At 43.8% G+C, this 21,402-nt stretch overlaps 2 protein-coding genes across 2 annotated transcripts in view; one reads left to right on the top strand and one right to left on the bottom strand.

Annotated features, from left to right (window-relative positions):
- The window catches only part of DNAI1 (dynein axonemal intermediate chain 1), a 39,442-nt gene extending 27,514 nt beyond the window's left edge, over positions 1 to 11,928 (bottom strand). The window contains exons 1-9 of the mRNA XM_035016611.1: positions 11,911 to 11,928; positions 11,785 to 11,817; positions 8,832 to 8,930; positions 8,557 to 8,637; positions 6,586 to 6,712; positions 6,200 to 6,342; positions 5,833 to 5,952; positions 4,764 to 4,823; positions 3,141 to 3,275 (exon numbers count right to left, since the gene is read on the bottom strand). Coding sequence (XP_034872502.1) covers positions 3,141 to 3,275; positions 4,764 to 4,823; positions 5,833 to 5,952; positions 6,200 to 6,342; positions 6,586 to 6,712; positions 8,557 to 8,637; positions 8,832 to 8,930; positions 11,785 to 11,817; positions 11,911 to 11,928 — 816 coding nt within the window. The remainder of the gene's footprint in view (positions 1 to 3,140; positions 3,276 to 4,763; positions 4,824 to 5,832; positions 5,953 to 6,199; positions 6,343 to 6,585; positions 6,713 to 8,556; positions 8,638 to 8,831; positions 8,931 to 11,784; positions 11,818 to 11,910) is intronic.
- Positions 1 to 21,402, top strand: part of FAM219A (family with sequence similarity 219 member A) — a 120,889-nt gene that overhangs the window by 29,433 nt on the left and 70,054 nt on the right. The window lies entirely within an intron of this gene.

Genomic DNA, 21,402 nt, shown 5'->3' on the forward strand with positions numbered 1-21,402 from the left:
GAGCCATAGCCCAGATGTGCAATTGTCTCTCTGACACCACCCACCCCAGATAGCTCTGTAAAGAAATCTCTTCATGCCTCAAGGACCAGCTCATGTCACTACCCCCTTTTGGGAATGCCCAGATCATAAGTGGCATAAGGAGTCTGCACTGCCATCCTGGGCTCCTGGGCACAGCCTGCCTCATGATCTTTCATTCTGAACTTGTTCTGGAGAAGACATATCTTGGAGTACAACACAGGACAATGAAGAGAACCCAGGAAGGGTATTGGAGGGATGAATAGAAAAGGAAAGGTAAGAGGCTTCTTTAGTGGAGACAGAGAGGTTTCACCATCTCAGGCAATGACAAAGACTCCCATTAAAGACCTCAGAGAGCTTCTGATCCAACTTATTTAGTCAAGAGTTGAGGAAGAGATAGAGACCCAGAGAAGGGGCAGCGATATGCTTGTACACAGAGAGTACAAGGCAGAAATGACTCCTAGCCCAACGCCTTGCCCACTGCAGGAAGGAACCAGCTGAATGGGTAACCCTCGAGGGGCTCAAGAGGGCCAGGCCATGGCTCTTGAAAATGAGATTTCCCAGGAGTGTCAGCATCAGGAAGTGGTTAAGAGGATGACTTCTGGAGATACACAGACTTGCATTCCCTTCCCATTCCATGGATTAGGAGCCAGGTGGCAACTTTAGGTAAGTTACTTAACTTCTCTGAGTCTTAGAGTACAAATGATATAGCAGAGGTGGATATCACCTGCATCATAGGGTCACTGTACTATACTAGCATCTGTACATGATCTTGGGTTCTCACAACAATTTTGCAAGGTAAGTATCATTAGGATGTCTTTACCAGTGAGGAAACAGATTAGAAAAACCCAGCTAATAAGTAGCAAAGAGAGGATGTAAACTCAATTCTGTGGACTCCAGGTCCCATACCCTCAGCCCCACACAGAAAGCCAGTCCCTCACTAGCCTGACCACACTTGCCTGGTCCTGGCAGACTCAGGGTTTTAGATGTGCCCTGAGGACAGTGTGGTGGACTGCTGTCTCCTTTGTTATAGATACTATGCTACTTGAGCAGACATAGCTCTTCATTAATTCTGACTAAACTTGTGGTTTCTGAGCCTTTTCTCCCATTCCTGTCCTAATCTTTCAGACCAGACAAGCTTACATTTGTTTCTGTACATTCATCCAAATCATTAATGAGACAGAAACCTGAGATCTATCATTGCAGACCTTCTTACAGGATATATCATGGAGTTATTCTGCTTTCTTCCCTCCTATGCACTTGAGTTTTATATCAACCTCATCAGATGCAGGTCCCTGAAAAAAGGGTGTCACTCTGTTCATGCACTGGGCCTGAGCAAAGGGCCACTCTATTCTACAGAAAGCCAGGCCCAGCACTTGGGATTCCCAGTTAAAACTCAATGCCCTTGGGCGCCTGGGTGGCTCAGATGGTTAAGCGTCTGCCTTCGGTTCAGGTGATGACCCCAGGGTCCTGGGATCGAGTCCCACATCGGGCTCCCTGCTAGGCGGGGAGCCTGCTTCTCCCTCTGCCTCTGCCTCTCTCTCTCTCTCTCTCTCTCTCTCTCTGACTCTCATGAATAAATAAATAAAACATTAAAAAAAAAACACAAAAAACTCAATGCCCTTGTGTAGAGGTTGCACACTAAGGTATTCACTGGTATTGGGGGACACCCCACAATGTCCTGCCACCACTGTAGCTTCTTGGTCCAGAGGGCTGGAATCTGTCTGCATCACAGCCTTGAATGTCAACCAAGTTGGAAGAATCCAGTGTAGTCCTCCTTCCCTGGGCACATTAGACACCAAGTCTGATAGACATATTAGACACCAAGGGTTTAGACCCAAGGACAGTTTTCAGTCTCAGCCACTGGGACATTTCTTCTGTTCTCTGGGTCTTGGCAACTGCAGTTAAGGTTTCTGCAATAATGGTCCTAGCACACAGCCTATAGCCAAACCTTTGAAGGATATTCAAGTGAAACTCGCCTCAGGCCAACAGCCCCTCCAAAGCCACTAACTTCTGGGCAACAGTACAGGGGAAATCAAGGGTCTGGATAGGGCAACCCATGGGGTAGGGACTTCATCTTTCACCTCTGGGTTCCAGTACCCAGCATGATCATGATCACGAGTTCTTGGTCTGTAGTTGAATGAAACTGAATTGTGGAAGTTCGTATTAAGCCAAAGCAGGGAACCCTCAAACCTCCCGTAAAATGTGACTTTTATCAGGGACATGGAATTGAGTGGAAGTGGGCATACCTCAGACAAAGCAAAGTTTCCTTTAACTGATTTGGTTTCTATAGCAGAAGCACTTCCCAGAGAGCAGTCTGGGAGCTCTCCACGGTGCTGAACCCAGACCTCAGCTTCCTGTGGCCCTCATCTTTCCCACTCCATTGCAGGTCAAACTCATCCTGATATCCATACTGCGACTCTGGCTCCTGATACAGCTTTCTCTCTGTTGAAGGGACAAAAGTGGCCCTTCAGCATCTCCCTGTGGTGATCTTCCCTGTGGTGACCTATTACCATAACTTCCATGATGATCTCCAATCTATACTGGCTATACCCACAGTGAGCCCCCCAACCATGACCTCTATAATGACTCCTAAATGGTTCTTCACAGTAAAAATCCAGCCCAGAATAACGACACCCATTGGCCTGGACTTGCTGGTGACTGTGATCAGCTCTGACTTGGCTTCTGGCCCATAAGACTCACCTAAAAAATTGAGCAGAAGTATACCCAAGAATTGAAGGTCAAAGAGCAAATCACTCTCCCAAACCCCAGGAGCCCTTGCTCAGAGGTGGTGCCTTATTCTCATATCCCAATCCATCCCAAGAAGAGTCCTGAGCTCTTTCAAGGTGTACATTGGACTTTCAATAACATTCATGTCTTCTGTTGCCCTTTAGCCCCAAAATCCTGAATCCTATATAAGACTGGGGAGAGGTATAGAATGCCAGAGGCAGCTGTAGCTCTTCTCACATCTTCCCACAAGGAAAGAACTATTCATACTTCAACATTGGCACCCCACCCCTTAAAGTCTGTGAAGTCCTTCCAGAAAGCCAGGCTTCTGTCTACCCAGAGACCAATATCCCACTCAGCCATTCTCTGTGACAGAGCCATGGAAACCTCCACCAAACCTGGGACTCCATAGATGTCATCTTCCTCATGGTCATCTTCCCCATTTTTTTAGCCACTGGCGTCTTTGCCTTCTCTTTCTCTTTGGTCTTTTCCTGCTTCTCAAGCTCCTCTACATAGGCATCGTAGATCTCCCACTAGGCAAGGGCAAGATGAAAAGGATCATCACAGGGCAAAATCTTCATCCAGTCACCTCCTATTCAGCTTTTAGAGCTTGAGGAATAGATTATGTCAACCCCTGCATATGCCTCTATGGCATCCTCTACTTGGCCCACTGTAATTATGTTTTAGATGTCTGTCTTCTCTGCTGTCAGCTCTAGGACAGGAATGAAGCTCTCAGGGCACCTCTGGGATGAGCTTTCCACCCCGCAGCTCAGAGGCTCAATTATCAGCTGGAGATCAGTATTGTTCCAACCTACAGACCCCGCTAGGCAAAACAAATGGGCAAATATTAGACTAGCTCATATTTTTCTTGGTGATTTATAAGACTCTGAACTAGGACATTTTAAAAATGTTTCCCCTATGGAGATGTGATAAACTTTACTAGTTCATGTCGGCTGTCTACAGCACTGACCACACCTTCTGAGACTAAAAAGATAAACAAAAGGAAGGGACGGGTGCCTGGGTGGCTCAGTCAGTTAAGTGTTTGACTCTTGGTTCAGGTCATGATCTCAGAGTCAGAGGATTGAGCCCCGTGTTGGGTCTCACACTCAGTGCCGAGTATGCTTGAGATTCTTACCCCCTCCCCCTCTGCTTCTCCCTCTGCTCCTGCCCTCTGTCTCTGTCTCTCTCAAATAAATAAATAAATAAATAAATAAATAAATAAATAAATAAATAAATAAAAGCAAGCTTAAAAAAAAAAAGGTTAGGGAACCCCTGCTAACTGGATCTGACAGCAAGAGAAGCCCAAGGATAGTAGCAAAGGAAGCAGCAAGGATCTGGGACTGAAAAACCCCATATCACATTCTGTGCTCTGCAGAGTTGGGCAGTCACTGCCACCTGGAGGCCAGATAGACGCACCTTACATTAACAATTCACCCATGGGCCAGTACTCCATGCTACAATATAATTTAATGTTTGTTAATCTCATTCAGAGCCTTCCAACAACCCTGTGAGGCTGCTTGTTGTCCTCATTTGACTCAGAAAGAGAGACTGATGAATTAAGGGTGACGTGGTTCACCCAGGATCTTATAGTATGAGCAGCAAAGTTGGGGCCTGAGCTCAGGTCTCCTGGCACCAAATCCTGCCCAAATCAGCATGGCTATCCAGTAGGATTTGAGGGGGAAGGAGGGTCTCAGGAACAATGAAGGCTGCTGGAAGGGCAGGTTAGAGTGCTAACACTTCAGAGTCAGCCTTGGGGTGCCATGGGCTGCAGAGAGTTAGAAACCATGCCTATTTCCCTCTTTAACAGCCTTGCACAGGGTGGGGGTGGGGTGCATGTAGCTGATGCAGAGCTCAGTGGGTGGAGTCCCACTGTCTCATATTCCTAGTGTTCAGAGCCTGGACAAGGAGCAGGGAGATGGATGGATGAGGAGGGCAGACTGTCAGAGGAATCTTTGACAAGGATGCATGGGGTGGGTGGCTGGGGGTGTGGTGATGACTTTTAGACTGACCCAGTGTCTCACCTGATTGGCTGTGGCTGAAAAGTTTGTCCTGGGAGGAGGCTCCATCTGGCATTCTCGGTCCTAGAGAACAATGACAACAGGAAACCCACAGAAAGCCCTCAACTCCTTCTTACTTAACTCAACAGTATATCCATGGGTGAAACATTTCAGTTGGAGCAGAGGGAGGGATGGGACAAAGAACTGGGGAAGTAAAGAGGGGCTAAACAAAGGACCAAATGACACAGTGGAAGCCTACATTTTCCTTCTAAGCCTCCTTCAGAAGAAGCCTAAGCTAGAAATCAGGGACAATGAAGCCTGATTGTGACAGTTTCAACCAAGAAAAACTCCACATGGGGGATGGACAGGTCTCTGGCCAGCCTCCTGATGCAAGACACAGAGGTCGGCCCTTGGCAAACTACTGGGCTAATATCCCTCACCCTGAGAAGACTTCTCCCTAATACTGGGGCCTCTGGTTCCAGCAGAGGAATACACTCCCTCCTCATTGTGTATCACCCAGATTACTGGTACACAGGGGAGTACAAGGAGTACACACCATGATTAGGAGCTTCCAGAAACCCATCCTGTAGACCTCTGCCCTCCATTCACAGGTTGATTTCTGTAAAACACTGTCTTACATACGTGAGTCTCTCCCCTGAAATCCTGAGAGGTTCCTTCAGCCTGGTACTCGGGGTCTTCCATACTTATGAGCCAGGGAACTTTTCCAGCCTTTTCCAGCTAGTTTATCACAGAGACCATCAACTTCAGTCAAACTGGCTTAGGGTCCTGCCTCCCTGGCACATTCTGGCCTCCCCTCTCTCCCCCAGATCTTGACCTCTTCTCCAAGGCCCATATACGTTTCTGTCTCAGTGAAGGGCTCCAGACTCCTTGTCACCCACTCTGAACTCCTACCAGGAGGGCTTGCAAGGACCCGAACACATGTTCCCAGCTCTCCTTGGAGAGATTAACTGTGGCGTGTTCCTGTCATCCTTCTAGGCTAAGGGCCACTGGGGCTGGGATCAGGCCTGCTCCTTTCCTGCCATGCACAGTGCAGAGCTGGGAGGTAAAGGGGCTGGGGTGGGGGCTGCTCTACCCGGAGAGGGTTGTTTAAGGTCTGTGAGGCCCTCTCACTGAAGTTGAACTGGTTGGTGAGCTTTCGCTCCTTGGGCTGCTTATGAGTCATCAATTCTTCTTCAGTCACTTTTGCAGCTGCCTAGAAAAAAAGACCCACAGGACCAGGGCTCAGCTGTGGGAAGAAGGTGGTGGGGAGCCAGGGGGTGGGGAGAACTTATGTCCTAGGAGAGGATGGAAGTGGGAGAGGGTGATGATGCCAGAGGCATTGGTACCTGCAGCCTCTAACTTCTCACCTTCAGCTCCACCCCCCACAACAAGTGACCCCTGAAGCTTCCATGCACAGCCAGAGCTGGAAGGGGAGGGATGGGAGCAGTACTATACTGTACCTCAGCTACAGGCATATCTGTTTGACTCCCAGCTTCAGTTTCAGCTTCTGCTTCCTTAGGCTCTTCTTCTTCAAGGATTTCGGTTTCTGAAATCACCACCTTGGTGGACTCCTGAGAACCTTGGTAAGATATTGCAGATGAACCTGAAGCCCAGGCCTACGCCCCCACCCCTGGCAGGGCAAGGCTTTCTTGGTTTCTGCCTTTGAGACCTCAGCTACCCCAGGGTTCTCAGGGCTTAACTCCCAGACCTAACCAGGGTAGCCAGCTGTGGGATTTTATGTAAGTAGAAGCTCTGCAAAGTTATTGCTTAGTATCTGCTTCCTAGGGTGACCACAGAAAGGGCACTGGGCTCTGGGCTGCAGCTTCGGGTTGGCCCCGAGGCCTACCTGCTGCTAACTCATCACGGTAGTGCTGCCGCCGTCCTTCATCCGAGTCTTTGGGGACCAGGTTCCCAACCTGGCTGAAGTGAACTGCCAGTTGGTTCACAATGCCAATAAGCTTATATGTGCCTTCCTAAGAGGAGAAGGGACTGAATCAGACCAGCGGTCCCAAAAGAGCTGGAGTGAGAATGTAGTCTGCCTTCATTCTCTAAGGCTTAACATGGTCCATCTGTTAACAAGATATATAGATATATCTTCAGTTAACCTGAAGTTTTCATTACATTCCACCTTAAGAAGAGGAAGCAAATGAAATAAAGTTTTGTTTTTAAGTTCTCATCAAAGACATATTTTTAAATACCTTTTCTTTTCAACTTTGAACAGCTCTGGATTTGTCTATCACTGGCTCTCACATCCATGCCAAGGGATCCTGGTATACCTGACTCACCGCAGAGTTGAGACAGGTCACACGTAGTCATCAGACACACCTGGCCTGACCTTCTCCAAACTGCATTTAGTGGATGCGAGGCCTGGATAGATTTTCAAAGATACCAAATCCAAAATCCCCCTGTTCCATACAAGAGGCCACAGAAATCTAGAAAAGGTCTGAGTTTGGCACTTGTCCAGTTCATACAGGAAATGAGAAGCAGGGCTCAGCATTAAATCCAGGCAACCTTGTTCATTCCTTCTTCAACAAATAATTTTTAAGCAGACACAAAACAACATGCCAAGTATTTTCTAGGTTCCAGGGATATAAAGCTTAGCAAAAGCAGATGTGATCCCTGTTCTCATAGGGCCTATTAGTCTGGTTCCCCTAGATAGCTTCCTTATTGACAAGCATCTTAGTTGTACCATTGACTTTGACACCAGGGTGTCCTTCCTTCTTTCAAAACATTTCTTCTCAACCCTTTTCTTTTTTTTTTTTTTTTAAGATTTTATTTATTTATTCATGAGAGACAGAGAGAAACAGAGGAAGAAGCAGGCTCCCAAGGAGCGGGAAGCCCGATGCGGGACTCGATCCCAGGACCCTGGGATCATGACCTGAGCCGAAGGCAGACGCTTAACCATCTGAGCCACCCAGGCGCCCTCAACCCTTTTCAAGTCACATAGACAATTATTACATTTGTATGACACACAGGGGTAAATTCTAAAGAGGGGAAGCTCTAGAGAAGAAACCAGCCCATGGGCTCTGGCTGAACCAAACCCACCTAGCCCTGGAGGGCTGAAAGGATTACTATTTCTGCACATAGGTTGGGATGCTCTGCCTTAAAAAGTCACCACAGAGCCCTTCTCTTGGGAACTCCGATGGATGGGAGGTTAAAACAGCGTGGCAGCTAAGAGCAGGGTTTATGGCAGTGGGCAGAATGGATTCAAATCCTGGTTCTGTCCCCTATCTTCTGCATGACCTTGGGCTTAACCATTCTTTTTTTTTTTTTTTTAGACAGTTGTTTTTTTTTTTTTTAAGATTTTATTTATTTATTTGACAGAGAGAGACACAGCGAGAGAGGGAACACAAGCAGGGGGAGTGGGAGAGGGAGAAGCAGGCTTCCCGCGGAGCAGGGAGCCTGATGCAGGGCTCGATCCCAGGACCCTGGGGTCATGACCCGAGCCGAAGGCAGACGCTTAACGACTGAGCCACCCAGGCGCCCCGGGCTTAACCATTCTAAGCCTTGATTTTTTTCATCTGTAAAATGAGGATAATACTACCTAATTTTCAGGATAGTTTTAAGCATTAAAAATAATGAAAATAATTTATTAACACAGTGTCTGACATGTAATAAGTACTCATTAAGACTGCAAGGGAGATTAGTAAAGAAATTTTTTAACTCTCCAGAAAATTCCATGTAAAATTTCAAGGTTCTAGCTGAAGACCAAAGTTTAAAGGTGATCTCTCTAATAACAGAGAGGCTTCTGCAATGTAGCAAGTCACTGCCAAGCCAAGAGTAACTAGAGGCCCCTACCCCAGGGGTGATGACTTACTTTGAAGCTGTACCTGACGATGTTCTGGGGTGCATGCGGGTTGTTGGCTGTCAGAATGCGGGTGAACTCCTCCTTTAGCTCCTAAGGGAGAGAAATATCAAGAGGGTCATACATGGAGGGCCCCCACCCCTTCTGATACTTGGGAGGACCCCTAAGGGCATCAGCAGACATCTCACACCCAGGTTCCGTACAGGCTGCTAATCAGTCCAATGAAAGAACACATCTCTGAGGCTGGAGAAGGTGGAAGGGGCAAGGGCAGGATGCTTCTAACTCACCGCATCAGTCAACTCCAGCTGGTCAGGGGGTCTAACTGTGGCTTTGGACTGGGCCCATTCATCTGCTCCTTCTCCCATGTCGGTCCCTGAATCTTCATCCTGGACAGAAACCTTGTGTGAGGATCAGTAAGGGGTGCTGCAGGAAGCCACTTCATTCACGAATCCTCCCAGAAGCCAAGATCTGCCCCCAATACCGAGAATATAAAATGCACAATAGACCACTCACGGAGGAGTCCAAAGGAACTGCTCAGTCCAGAGTTATTGCCTGGAAGATGCTGGCCACCTCAGCCCTTGGGGCCAGGGGTTAGCTGGAACATTGTGGTGGGCCAGAGACCAGAACTAATCTCTCCTTACTCTCTCCCATACAGCCTAGAACCAAATGGTCAGGACCAGCTGCCAAAGGCAGGGCTTTATGCAAAATGAAAGGACATCCAGCTGCTCTTTAAGCTACTTCAACTCTGATTCATGTTTATCTTCTAATTTGCCACCTTATGGTTACTCTTACATCGATATTCTCAGTACTTGGTAACTTTTTTTTTTTTGTAAAGATTTTATTTATTTATCTGAGAGAGACAATGAGATAGAGCATGAGATGGAGGGGGGAGGGTCAGAGGGAGAAGCAGACTCCCCGCTGAGCAGGGAGCCCGAAGCGGGACTGGATCCAGGGACTCCAGGATCATGACCTGAGCCGAAGGCAGTCGCTTAACCAACTGAGCCACCCAGGCGCCCTCAGTACTTGGTAACTTTAAGCCTCACAGCCCATCAGATCCTTGCTGCAAAAAAACCCAAGAACTAGAAGTTTTTCCTTTCCCTAATAGACAGCTAAACACCTTGCCAAAGTGGCCCATGACATATTTAAAAAAAATTCACCCTTGTTAGCAAAGATATGCAAACAAAAAAAAAGAATGCAATTTTTCACTTTATATAAAGCTTCTGAAAACTATGGGTCCCCTGGGTAGCTCAGTTTGTTGAGCGACCAAGTCTTGGTTTCAGCTCAGGTCATGATCTCAGGGTCATAAGATGGAGCCCCATGTCAGGCTCTGCACAGTGGGGAGTCTGCTTGAGATTCTCTTTCCCTCTGCCCCTCCCCCTGCTCGTGCTCACTCTCTCGCTTTCTCTTAAATAAATAAATAAAATATTTAAAAAAAAAAAACTGTTGAAAACTAAAACAACAACAAAAATCCAAAACAAAGAGACCCCTCAACCAAATGAAATTAATATCCAGTGTTGATGAGGTTATGAGAAAATTGATACCCATAAATTAGCACAATCTTTCTTTCTTTTTCTCTTTCTTTCTTTCTTTCTTTCTTTCTTTCTTTTCTTTTCTTTTCCTTTTTTTTCTTTTTCTTTTCCTTTTCCTTTTTCCTTTCCTTTCCCTTCCCTTCCTTCCTTCCTTCCTTGTGTCCATAACTAGTTTTATTGGGACACAACCACACTCATTCATTTATGTATTGTCTTTTGCTGCTTTTGCCCTACAAGCAGAGTTGAGTAGTTATATATGAGACCATAGTGCCTGCACAGCCTAAGATATTTGCTATCTGGCACTTTATAGATAAAATTTGCCCACCCCTGACATACATGATTAGCAGTCGGGCTGCTGGTGTTCAGTAAAATTAGATAAGTTTTCTCATATTTATGTTAATAGTTTTTTCTTCTGCAGTGGCAGACTATAATTTCTGTATGTTTTGCAGCAGAATTTTACAGTTAACCTCTCTTTGCTACTCTAAAAAATAGAAGATATTTTATTTATTCCTCAAAAACATAACTGTGGTTACCTTGTTGATGTGCAGAGCCAGTCTAACAATTTTGGTCATTTTTTTAAATTTCAAGTTTTTATTTAAATTCTAGTTAGTTAACATATATGGTAATATCGGTTTCAGGTGGGGAATTCAGTGACTCATCACTTCCATATAACACCCAGTGCTCATCACAACAAGTGCCCTCCTTAATACCCATCACCCATCTAGCCCATCCCACACCCACCTCCTTCCATCAACCCTCAGTTTTGTTCTCTATTGTTAAGATTCTCTTATGGTTTGCTTTCCTCTCTCTTTTTCCCCCTTCCCCTATGTTCATCTGTTTTGTTTCTTAAATTTCACATATGAGTGAAATCATATGGTACTTGTCTTTTTCTGACTGACTTATTTCGCTTAGCATAATGCCTTCTAGTTCTAGCCACATCATTGCAAATGGCAAAATTTCATTCTTTTCAATGGCTCAGTAATATTCCATTGTATGTATATATACCACATCTTCTTTATCCATTCATCAGTTGATGGACATTTGGGCTCTTTCCATAGTTTGGCTATTGTGGACATTGCTGCTATAAATATCGGGGTGCATGTGCCCCTTCGAATCAAGCACAACCTTTCTAAAGAGCAATTAGGAAATATTTCTCAAAACCTTAAAAAGTATGTATACTCTTTGACTGAAGTTTCTATGTGTAGAACTTTATATTAAAGAAATAACCACAGCCACGGACATGCCCAGAGATTTAAATGCATGAATGTTCGCCGGAGAATTGATCATAATAGTGAAAAAGAGGAAACATCTAAATGTCCAATAATGGGGCATGGTTGAACAAATTATGGTATGGCCCTAAGGAACATATGGTAAAATATTATACAGTAATTTTAAATGATGCTATAAAAGTATGTTTATTGGCAATGGAAAGTACTCTAAATATATTATGTAAAAAGCAGATTATAAAATAACATACAGTTTGATTCCATTTAAAAATAAATACATGTAATTTTTATATATGCACAGAAATATCTGAGAGCATATAACATTACAAATTATCGAAGAGGTGTCCTGCAATGGTGGGTTTAAGGGTGATTTTAATGTTCTCTTTGCTCATTTGAATTTTCTAAACAACATAGAGCTAATCTTTTCAGTGGAAAACAATGCTGTTGGCTTTTTGCTGAGAGCCTACAGTGGGCTCAGCACTTACTCTCCTCCTGGTTCCTCTGCCCACGCTGAAGCTCTGAAAGAAAGAACAGAAACACGAGTTAAGTCAGAGGCAAATCTCCGCAGAGGTATCAGAAACAGCACCGCAGGGAGGCTTCTGCCCAGAGACCTTGAAGGCAGTGGACATCGAGCTTTCCCAAGTTTTTTTTTTTTTTTTTTTAATAATTTTAAGGTTTTAGGGCGCCTGGGTGGCTCAGTCGTTAAGCGTCTGCCTTCGGCTCAGGTCATGATCCCAGGGTCCTGGGATCGAGTCCCGCATCGGGCTCCCTGCTCCAAGGGAAGCCTGCTTCTCCCTCTCCCACTCCCCCTGCTTGTGTTCCTGCTCTCGCTGTCTCTGTCTCTGTCAAATAAATAAAATCTTTAAAAATAATAATAATAATAATTTTAAGGTTTTATTTATTTATTTGTCAGAGGGAGAGTGAGAGCACACAAGCAGGGGGAGCGGCAGATAGAGGGAGAAGCAGGCTTCCCGCGGAGCAGGGAGCCTGATGCGGGGCTTGATCCCAGAACCCCAGGATCAGGACCTGAGCCGAAGGCAGATGCTTAACCGACTGAGCCATCAGGCGCCCCTCAACAAACATTTTTAAAAAGCATATTCTGGGGGTGCCTGTGTGGCTCATTCAGTTAAGCATCTGACTTTCAGTTTCAGCTCAGGTCATTATCTCAGAGTTGTGAGATCGAGCCCTGCTTTGGGCTCCACAATGGGTGTGGAGCCTGCTTAAGATTCTCTCTCACTCTCTCTGCACCTCCCTACCCCTCTCTCCCTCTCTTAAAAAACAAACAAACAAACAAAAAGCATATTCTAAGTGCTCAGCTTTGTACTATGCATTAAGGGGATTTTGAAGTCAGATTATATTCATAAACACTTGTTTGGGATGAATGTAAACTCTTTCTGGGCAGGTACTTTGTTTTGTACACCGTTGTCTGAGAATATAGTAAGCATTCAAAATATTATTGAATAAATGAAGGAATGCCATCAAACCCATTAGTGATCATGATGCTGGGGAAAATGTTTTTCCTCGTTGGGCCTCAGTTTCCTTGTCAGATTGGATGTGATGACCTTCCAGTTCTAATATGCTAAAATCTTATGTTCCCAAGAGCAGCATGGCCTGTTCGGCTTGATAAACATTTGTTGAGCATCTATTTATTTGTCAGGGACACACCTAAGCAGTAGGACAAAAACAGAGAGATGAGGTCTCTGCTCCAGTTTGCTCAGGGTCCACGGAGGACAGACAAGTATAGGCAGTGCTCACTCCCTCCCTCCCTCCCTCCCTCACTCACTCAGTATATGTTCCTTTGAAAGCCTGCTCTGTGCCCGCAGCAGAGATACGTGTGCCCAGGGTGCTGGAGGGGTGCACAGAGACACCCACCCAGCCCAAGAAAGGCTCCCAGAGGTGGCTATTTCCTAGCTGGGTATCAAACAACAAGTATGGGTTGTCCAAGTGGAGAATATTTTCAGAAGAAGAAAATGGCATGCACAAAGACAAGAGAAGAACAATGACAGAGCCAGTAAAATGTTCCACCAAGCAAACAAAAACCCTGCAGTATATATACAGAACGATAGGTGTTTCAGATGATCAAGCCAAAGGGAGATCAGTGGAGACTAGAAAAGTGAAGGAAGGGCTCCCGTAAGAAGCAGGTCTCAAGTATTGAAGGAGGGGTCAGGGCAGCGTGGTGGCAGCACAGCCCATGGACAGAGGCCTCTGCTCCCTGAGCTCACAGGCCACCTGTGTGGTCTTGGGGAAGTCTCTTGGGCCTCGGTTTCCCAAATACAAAGTGAGAGAGTTAGGCTAGATGGGCTCTTACAGCTCTTACATGATAGCCTATGGGAGAGGCTTTGATGGTGGAGGGGAGGAAAGGGATTCCAGGGAGAGGGAAGAGCATGTCTCAGCTTGGGCTGGGATTATTGCTGGTAGAGCAGGCAGCAGGATTCAGATTTCTGCCAGGTTGCCAGGGTTTCCAGCCATGGAACCCTTCTCTGAAGCTAAGCTGCATGAGCCAGAAAGCTGCTTTTTTTTGATGCACCTCTGATCCCTAAGGTAACAAGATGGAAACGCACAACATCCAACAGCTTTCCGGCCCACAACAGAGCACTGGAGGGCCAATCCCAATCCAAACTGCCAGCCTTAAATAGAAAATGAGATCCAGTTACCACTGCCCCCCCGTAAATATGTCTGTAAAACATTTATCTGGCAATAAAAGAACTGACAAGGCAATTTGAGTGTAATTGTTTTTGGCAGTTGGAAATATTTCAATTAACACACTATAAAAGCCACACTATAATAAATGCAAAACAGGCCAGTGAAATCAGCTGCAGCCCTGACTTCCCAACCATGGCAAAGGAGATTGAATGTCAGGCTGCCACTTTGGGCCCTTGGTCTTCCAAAAGGAGAAGCCTGAGACAGACAAGCCTGAATTCCTAGAAAGCTTTTGATGGTTCCTCCCAGAAGCCATCAAACCACAGAAGAACAAAGCCCAAACTCCCTCCCCTGGCCCTCAGAACTCTATCATCCGGCCCCACATCTCCATTCCAGCCTGTTCTCCAACCCTTCATGTGCTAGCACTTTGAGATGCAGCCCGGCAAGGCTACTCACATTTCCTGAGCATGGTCTGTGCTTTCTCACCTCTGCACCTTTGCTTTTTTTTTTTTAATTATTTATTTTAAAGTAATCTCTACAACCCAACATGCAGCTCAAACTCATGACCCTGAGATCAAGAGTTGCATGCTCTCCTGACTAAGCCAGCTGGGCACACCTGCACCTTTGCTTTTTACAATTCCTCCTGCCAGAAACACCATCTTCTCCTTCTCCCTTGCTGCTCCCACTATCTCGGCCTAACAAAACACTACTCAACTAACCTCTGCTAGTCCTTTATCTAACCCTGCCATGTTATTACTTTTCTCCTACCTCTCTCTACTCTTCCACTCCTCACTTTGAGCAAGGCTCTGCCCCACCTTCCATCACCACCACAAGTACGGGCTGTTCTGAGATGAAGGATGAAATGTATCTTCAAATAGACACTCTGTTATCTCTGGGTTTTGGCCTGCAAAAGGGAATAGTATTATGAAAAGAAACATAATACTGCAGTACACATTGGAGGCAGCTTGGAGATTCTAGCAAAGGAGGTCCACCATTCTTACACTATTGACCAAAGAAGATCCTCTACTTTTGGATAGGTGATTCTATTTGGCCAAGGGAGGAAGAAGAAACCCCCATGACAGTCAAATTAATCCTGATGATCAATGGGATAACAGATGTCCCAGTCTGAACTTCTCCATAGTAGAGCATTTTCTATTCTTGTTATTACAGATTTTACTGTGAGCATCCTGTGGGAAGGAACTGCTAAAAACTCAGCTCCCTAGTGGTTACTTCTCCTTTCTCTTTCAGGATGAGGGCTGGGCTCCCTTGCTCTCTCTCTCGAAACTTCTCCACCTTCATTTCCATGTCACCTCTCCAGTAGTTCCTTCTCATTATCCTTGACCAGGAATATTTGCTTGAACCCCTTAGTCTTCTTCTTTTTTAAGGGCTTATTTATTTATTTTGAGAGAGAGAGAGAATGCATGAGCGGGGGGAGGGGTAGAGGGAGAGAGAAGGGGAGCATTTCAAGCAGATTCCCTGCTGAGCACAGAGCCCGACATGGGGCTCCATCTCACGACCCTGAGATCATGACCTGAGCCGAAACCAAGAGTCACATGCTCGGCTCAATTGACTGAGCCACCCAACCACTCCCCACCCCACCCCCTGCCGATCTAGTCTTCTTATTCTATACACTCCCCTTGGGTGTTCTAATCCCCACCCGTAGCTTCATCTTGTACCTTATGATGGAGTTCAAATCTATTTCTTTTTTTAATATTTTCATTTTTTATCTATTTATTTTTTTATAATCTCTATGCCCAATGTGGAGCTCGAACTCCAGACCTCAAGATTAAGAGTCATATGCTCTACTGACTGAGCCAGCCTGGTGCCCCAAAGTTCAAACCTATTTCTGTAGCTTAGACTTCCTGGAACCCCATGTTTAAATTGGTAACAGAGTACTTAAACTCAATATATTTATTTATTTATTTTTATTTATTTATTTTTTAAGATTTTATTTATTCATTCATGAGAGACAGAGAGAGAGAGAGAGAGGCAGAGGGAGAAGCAGGCTCCCAAGGAGCAGGGAGCCCAATGCGGGACTCGATCCCAGGACCCTGGGATCATGACCTGAGCCGAAGGCAGACGCTTAACCATCTGAGCCACCCAGGCGCCCTAAACTCAATATATTTAAAAACCAACCTCAGTGTGTTCTTTTTCCACCACAACCATTATATTCTTTTTCTACACCAAATTTCTATTTCTTCTAGTATTTCCTATCTCACTCAACTGCATCCCCATCCACTCAGTCACCCAGGTTGGAAAGTGAAACCAGCAAAGATGCCTGCCCTTTGATCCCTTCCATTAGCATCAAGTTTCAAAGCCTAACAATTCTATCTCCTTCATATCTTTCATAACTATCCTCTCCATTTACACCTCCCTTAATTTGGGCCTTACTATCTCTTGCCTAACTACATTTTATTTCCCTGACTCCAGTTTCTCTCCACTCTAATAATTATATCATTATCATCATTCTCAGCTATTGAGCATTTACTCTGGGCTAGTCATTTACTAAGCAATTTATATGCATTATCTCATTTAACCGTCAGAACTACCCTATCAGGTAAGAGCTATCATTATTCTATTTTACAGATGAGGACATTGAGGCTTAGAGAGATCAAGCAACTGACCCAAAGGTGACCAGGATTTGAACCCAAACTAATCACTGTAGGTGATCTTCCTGAAACATAAATCTGATCATATCACTCTCCTGATTTAAAGCCTCCAACGGTTCCTCATCCGCCATGAGATAAATCTCAACTCTCCAACACAGCATCCATATCATCCCCTACTCTATTCTTCCCACAGCTATGGGAGGGTGCTTTGAAAATGAAAATTCTAGGGGCACCTGGGTGGCTCAGTCATTAAGCGTCTGCCTCCGGCTCAGGTCATGATCCCAGGGTCCTGGGATCGAGCCCCGCATCGGGCTCCCTGCTCCGCGGGAAGCCTGCTTCTCCCTCTCCCACTCCCCCGGCTTGTGTTCCCTCTCTCGCTGTGTCTCTCTCTCTGTCAAATAAAAAAAATAAAATAAAATCCTAAAAAAAAAAAAAAAAAGAAAGAAAATGAAAATTCTGGTCAAGCTAACAGATGATTATTATTGCCACCTATTGGGCATTTACCTGAACTTAGATCTGTTTTGGTTCATGGCCCCCTGAAAAGTGTAAGCAACCCATTTGTCCGTGAGCATATTTTAGGGTAAGGAGATAAAAAGATTCTTAAACTGTTCCCTATCGTGAAGATATAATATTTATTAAACAAGTACATGATCAGATATACTCAAGGAACCCAAATGTGGGCTCTGAAGTCAACCATACCTTCATTTGGGTCCTCACTCTGCCACCTGCTAGTTCTATGACTCTAAGCAAGTTACTTGTATTCTCTGAGCCTCAGTATCCTTATCTTTAAACTGGACATAATGACACCCTCTCAATCATGGGATTGTTATGAGGATCAAATGAGTCAATGCACATAAAGTGCATAGTGTGGTGCTTAGCCAGAGTTTATGCTCAATTAACGATAGTTGGCAGCCTTTATTCCCATTTATAGACCCTGCTCTGCCCTCAGCCACACAGAGTCTGTGTGGCCCTTGCTTACTAGGAGGCCCCCACCCTAGGGACTAGAGCCTACAGCAGCTCACATTTCCTCCAAAGAGTTCAATGGTGAAACATGTTTGTTCCTGGAAAGAGGGGCTCTTCGAAGCACGAAAACCCACAGATGCAGCATCCTCCTTCCTGGAGCCCAGGAGACTTCGTTTACCATTTCAGTTGTCTTCGTCCTTATTTTAAAACTCACTAACAGGTTTCCATTAAGCTAAACTGAAACTAAATACCTCACCAGCTTGCAGTTTCCATTTTTAAAAGGGTAAAAGCTCTTAGTCCCAAAGGAACAGTAATTCACCAAGAAATCTTTCTCTGGCTACAATGACTGCATTTCAAATCTCTGAGCCTAGTGCAGTGTCTAAAGCACACAGAAGGCACGAAATAAGTGTAGCTGAAAGAAATCTCAAAATTTTGAAACAATAGAGATGAAGGGTAGTAGACATTATCATACGCTATTGTGGGAGTGCCAACTAATGCAAACTTTTTATAGGGTTATTTGGCAATACCTCACAAAATTTAAAATGCAGATACCCCTCAACTCCACTTTCTTGACAGTATTCATACACATGCATAAGATGTACAAAATTGCTCACTGCAGCATTATTTGTAATGTTTTAAAGATGGAAAACACCTAGATACTCATTGGTAGGGGCCTAGTTAAATAAATTGAGGTATAGCCATTCAATAAGATACTATGCATATTTTTAAAAGAATGAGATAAACATTTATGTACTGTTATGGAAAGCTCTCCAAGGTACATTGTTAAATAAAAAAGCAAGCTACAGGAATAGATGACCCATCTGCTCACTTTAAGACTATGTATGTATGTGTATTTGCATATACATACAAAATTTCTAGAAGAATATATAGAATCTGTTGATAGCAGTTTGGTTTAGGGAATGTGACTGGGGAATTGTGGGGGAAGGGACCAATACAGTTCACCATATACTCATTCTCATGGTTTTAATATTTTTAATCTGAATGTGCATTACTTTTATAATTTAACATGCTAAGAATTTTTAAAATCAACAAAGCACAATTAAATAGGTTTTTCTTTTCTATTAATGCAGTGTTAGTTAGCACAGTGTTCTGAGTGCAGAAAAAGATATGAGACCAGGTTGGTGCCTACCTGGAAGCCCAGGAGGGCAGAAGCCAACTCTAGGGGACCCTTGCCAGATAAGGCTACAGCAGGCAAGGAGGGTAGAATTTAAAAGCTGAATCTTTAGGGTAAGCCTTGGCTGGGTTCCTAACTTGGCCATAAACTATATGTGAGATCTTGAGCAAAGTATTTAGTCTCTAATCCTCATTTTCTCATCTACAAGGTAGAGAAAAATATTAGTGCCCTCCTCAAAGTTGCTCTGAGGATAAAATAAAACAATGCCTGAAGAGCACATAATTCAGAGCCCAGCACTCAGTAAGCCAAGTAACGGTGGCAGTGTAGACTTTGTGGCTGTCATTCTTTCATTACTCTATCATGGTCTGCTATGCATGGCGAGTCCCATTCTGAGGGCATTTATTGTACAATTGAAAGGTGTGTTGTCCAGGCCCCAAGAAGTCCTTATCAGAAAGGAGCCTATAAAACTAAGGGTGTTGTAGAGGGATGACAATAAAAACACCCTCTGTTTCCATAACATCTTTCAGTTTACTAAACACTTTTGAGTACATCATTTCATTTGATCCTTCTACTAATCTTTTGTGGCTGGATGTTGAATTTTGTCCTTTCCCCCGCCCCGAATCTATTGAGATGTCATTATATGATATTTCTCCTTTGTTCTCTTAATGTGAAGAAATACTTTTATTTTTTAATGTTGAGCTAACTTTGCATTATTAGGATAAACCCCACTTGATCTATTATTCTTTTTATGCATTGCTGAAACAGATTTGCTAATATTTTTCACATTTATGTTCATAAGGGACATTGGCCTGTCATTTTCTTTTCTTGTAATAACTTTGATTTTGATATCAGAGCTATGCTGGCATCATCAAATGAGTTGGTATTTATTCCTGTCACTATTTTCTGTAAGACTTTGTGTAAGATTGGTGTTATTTATTCCTTTTTAAAAAAGATTTATTTATTTATTTTAGAGAGAGAGAGAGGGCATGGGGAGGGGTAGAGGGAGAAGGAGAGAATCTCAAGCAGACTCCCTACTGAGCACAGAACTGGCCGTGGGGCTCGATCTCATGACCCTGAGATCATGACCTGAGCCGAAATCAGGAGTTGGACACTTAACCAACTGAGCCATCCAGGCACCCCTGGTGTTATTTATTCCTTATGTATTTGATACAATTCATCAGTGAAACCAGTTGGGCCTGGAGTTTCTTTGTGGGAAGGTTTTAAGTTATGAACTCAATTTTTTAAAAATAGGTATGGAGTTTTCATATTTTCCATTTCTTCTTGTGTCAATTAAGGTAAACTGCATTTTTCAAGAAATTTGTCTATTCTGGGGCACCTGGGTGGCTCAGTCAGTTAAGCCTCAGACTCTTGATTTCAGATCAGGTCATGATCCCAGGGTCATGAGATCAAGCCCACGTCCAACTCCAAGCTCAGCAAGAGTCTGCTTGAGATTCTGTCTCTTTCCCTCTGCCCCTCCTCCTGCTCTCTCTAAAATAAATAAATCTTTAAAAAATTTGTCCATTCCATCTAAATTGTTGAATTTATTGCCATAAAGTTGTGGTAATATTTCCTTACTATCCTTTCTAATGTCTGTAGGATCAGTAGTGATTTCTCATGTTCCATTCCTGATATTGCTGTTGTGATTTCTTTTTATCTTGAGCCCTGCGAGGTTTTGTCAATTTTATTAATCTTTTAAGGATGAATTCCTGGTGTTGTTAATTTTCTCTATTGTTTTTCTCATTGTTTCTATGAAACATTGATTTTAAATTTTTCCTTTTTTTCTAAAACAGGCATTTAAAGCTATGCATTTCTATTATGCACAACTTTAGCAGCACCTGAAAATTTGTGATGTTATATTTTCATTACCGTTCAGTTAAAAATGTTTACTAATTTCCCTTGTGCTCTTTCTTTTCTTTCTCTCTCTTTTATTGAAATATAGTTGACATACAATGTTACATTATTTCAGGTGTTCAACACAGTGATTTGACAAATTTATACATTATGCCAAGCTCACTACAAGTATAGCTACTATCTGCCCTTGCTCCTTTTGACTATCTTTATTTAGAAATGTGTTCCTTAATTTCTAAATATTTGGGGATTTTAAAGATACTGCTGTTTATTTTTAATTTAATTATGTTTTGTTCAAACTATTCCTAGTATGCTGAGACTCTTTCTCTCATGGATGGATGTTGAATTTGAATTGAATTAAAATTTTACAGATTTTATTTATTTATTTATTTTTATTTTTTTAAAGATTTTGTTTATTTATTTGACAGAGACACAGTGAGAGAGGGAACACAAGCAGGGGGAGTGAGAGAGGGAGAAGCAGGCTTCCCGCCGAGCAGGGAGCCCGATGTGGGGCTCGATCCCAGGACCCGGGGATCATGACCCGAGCCGAAGGCAGACGCTTAACGACTGAGCCACCCAGGCGCCCCAATTTTACAGATTTTAATCTTTTGATATGTCTTGGGACATACTTTATGTCCCAGCATATGGTCTATTTTTGTGAACATTCTGCAGTTCTTGGGTGAAGTGTTCTATAAATGTTAATTAGGTCAAATTGGTTAACAAACCTTCTATATCTTTGAATTACTGAGAGACAAGTATTAAAATCAACTATCTTTGTGTATTCTTCTACTTCTCCCTTTAGCTCTGTCAGTTTTTGATTCATATATCATGAACTTCTATTAATAGGTGCATACATGTTTGTGATTTTATGTCTCCTCTTGAATTGACCCTTTATCATTATGAAATGT

This window comes from Mirounga leonina, unplaced genomic scaffold, assembly GCF_011800145.1.
Source record: "Mirounga leonina isolate KUSES-001 unplaced genomic scaffold, KU_Mleo_1.0 Mir_170, whole genome shotgun sequence".
Lineage (NCBI taxonomy): Eukaryota > Metazoa > Chordata > Mammalia > Carnivora > Phocidae > Mirounga > Mirounga leonina.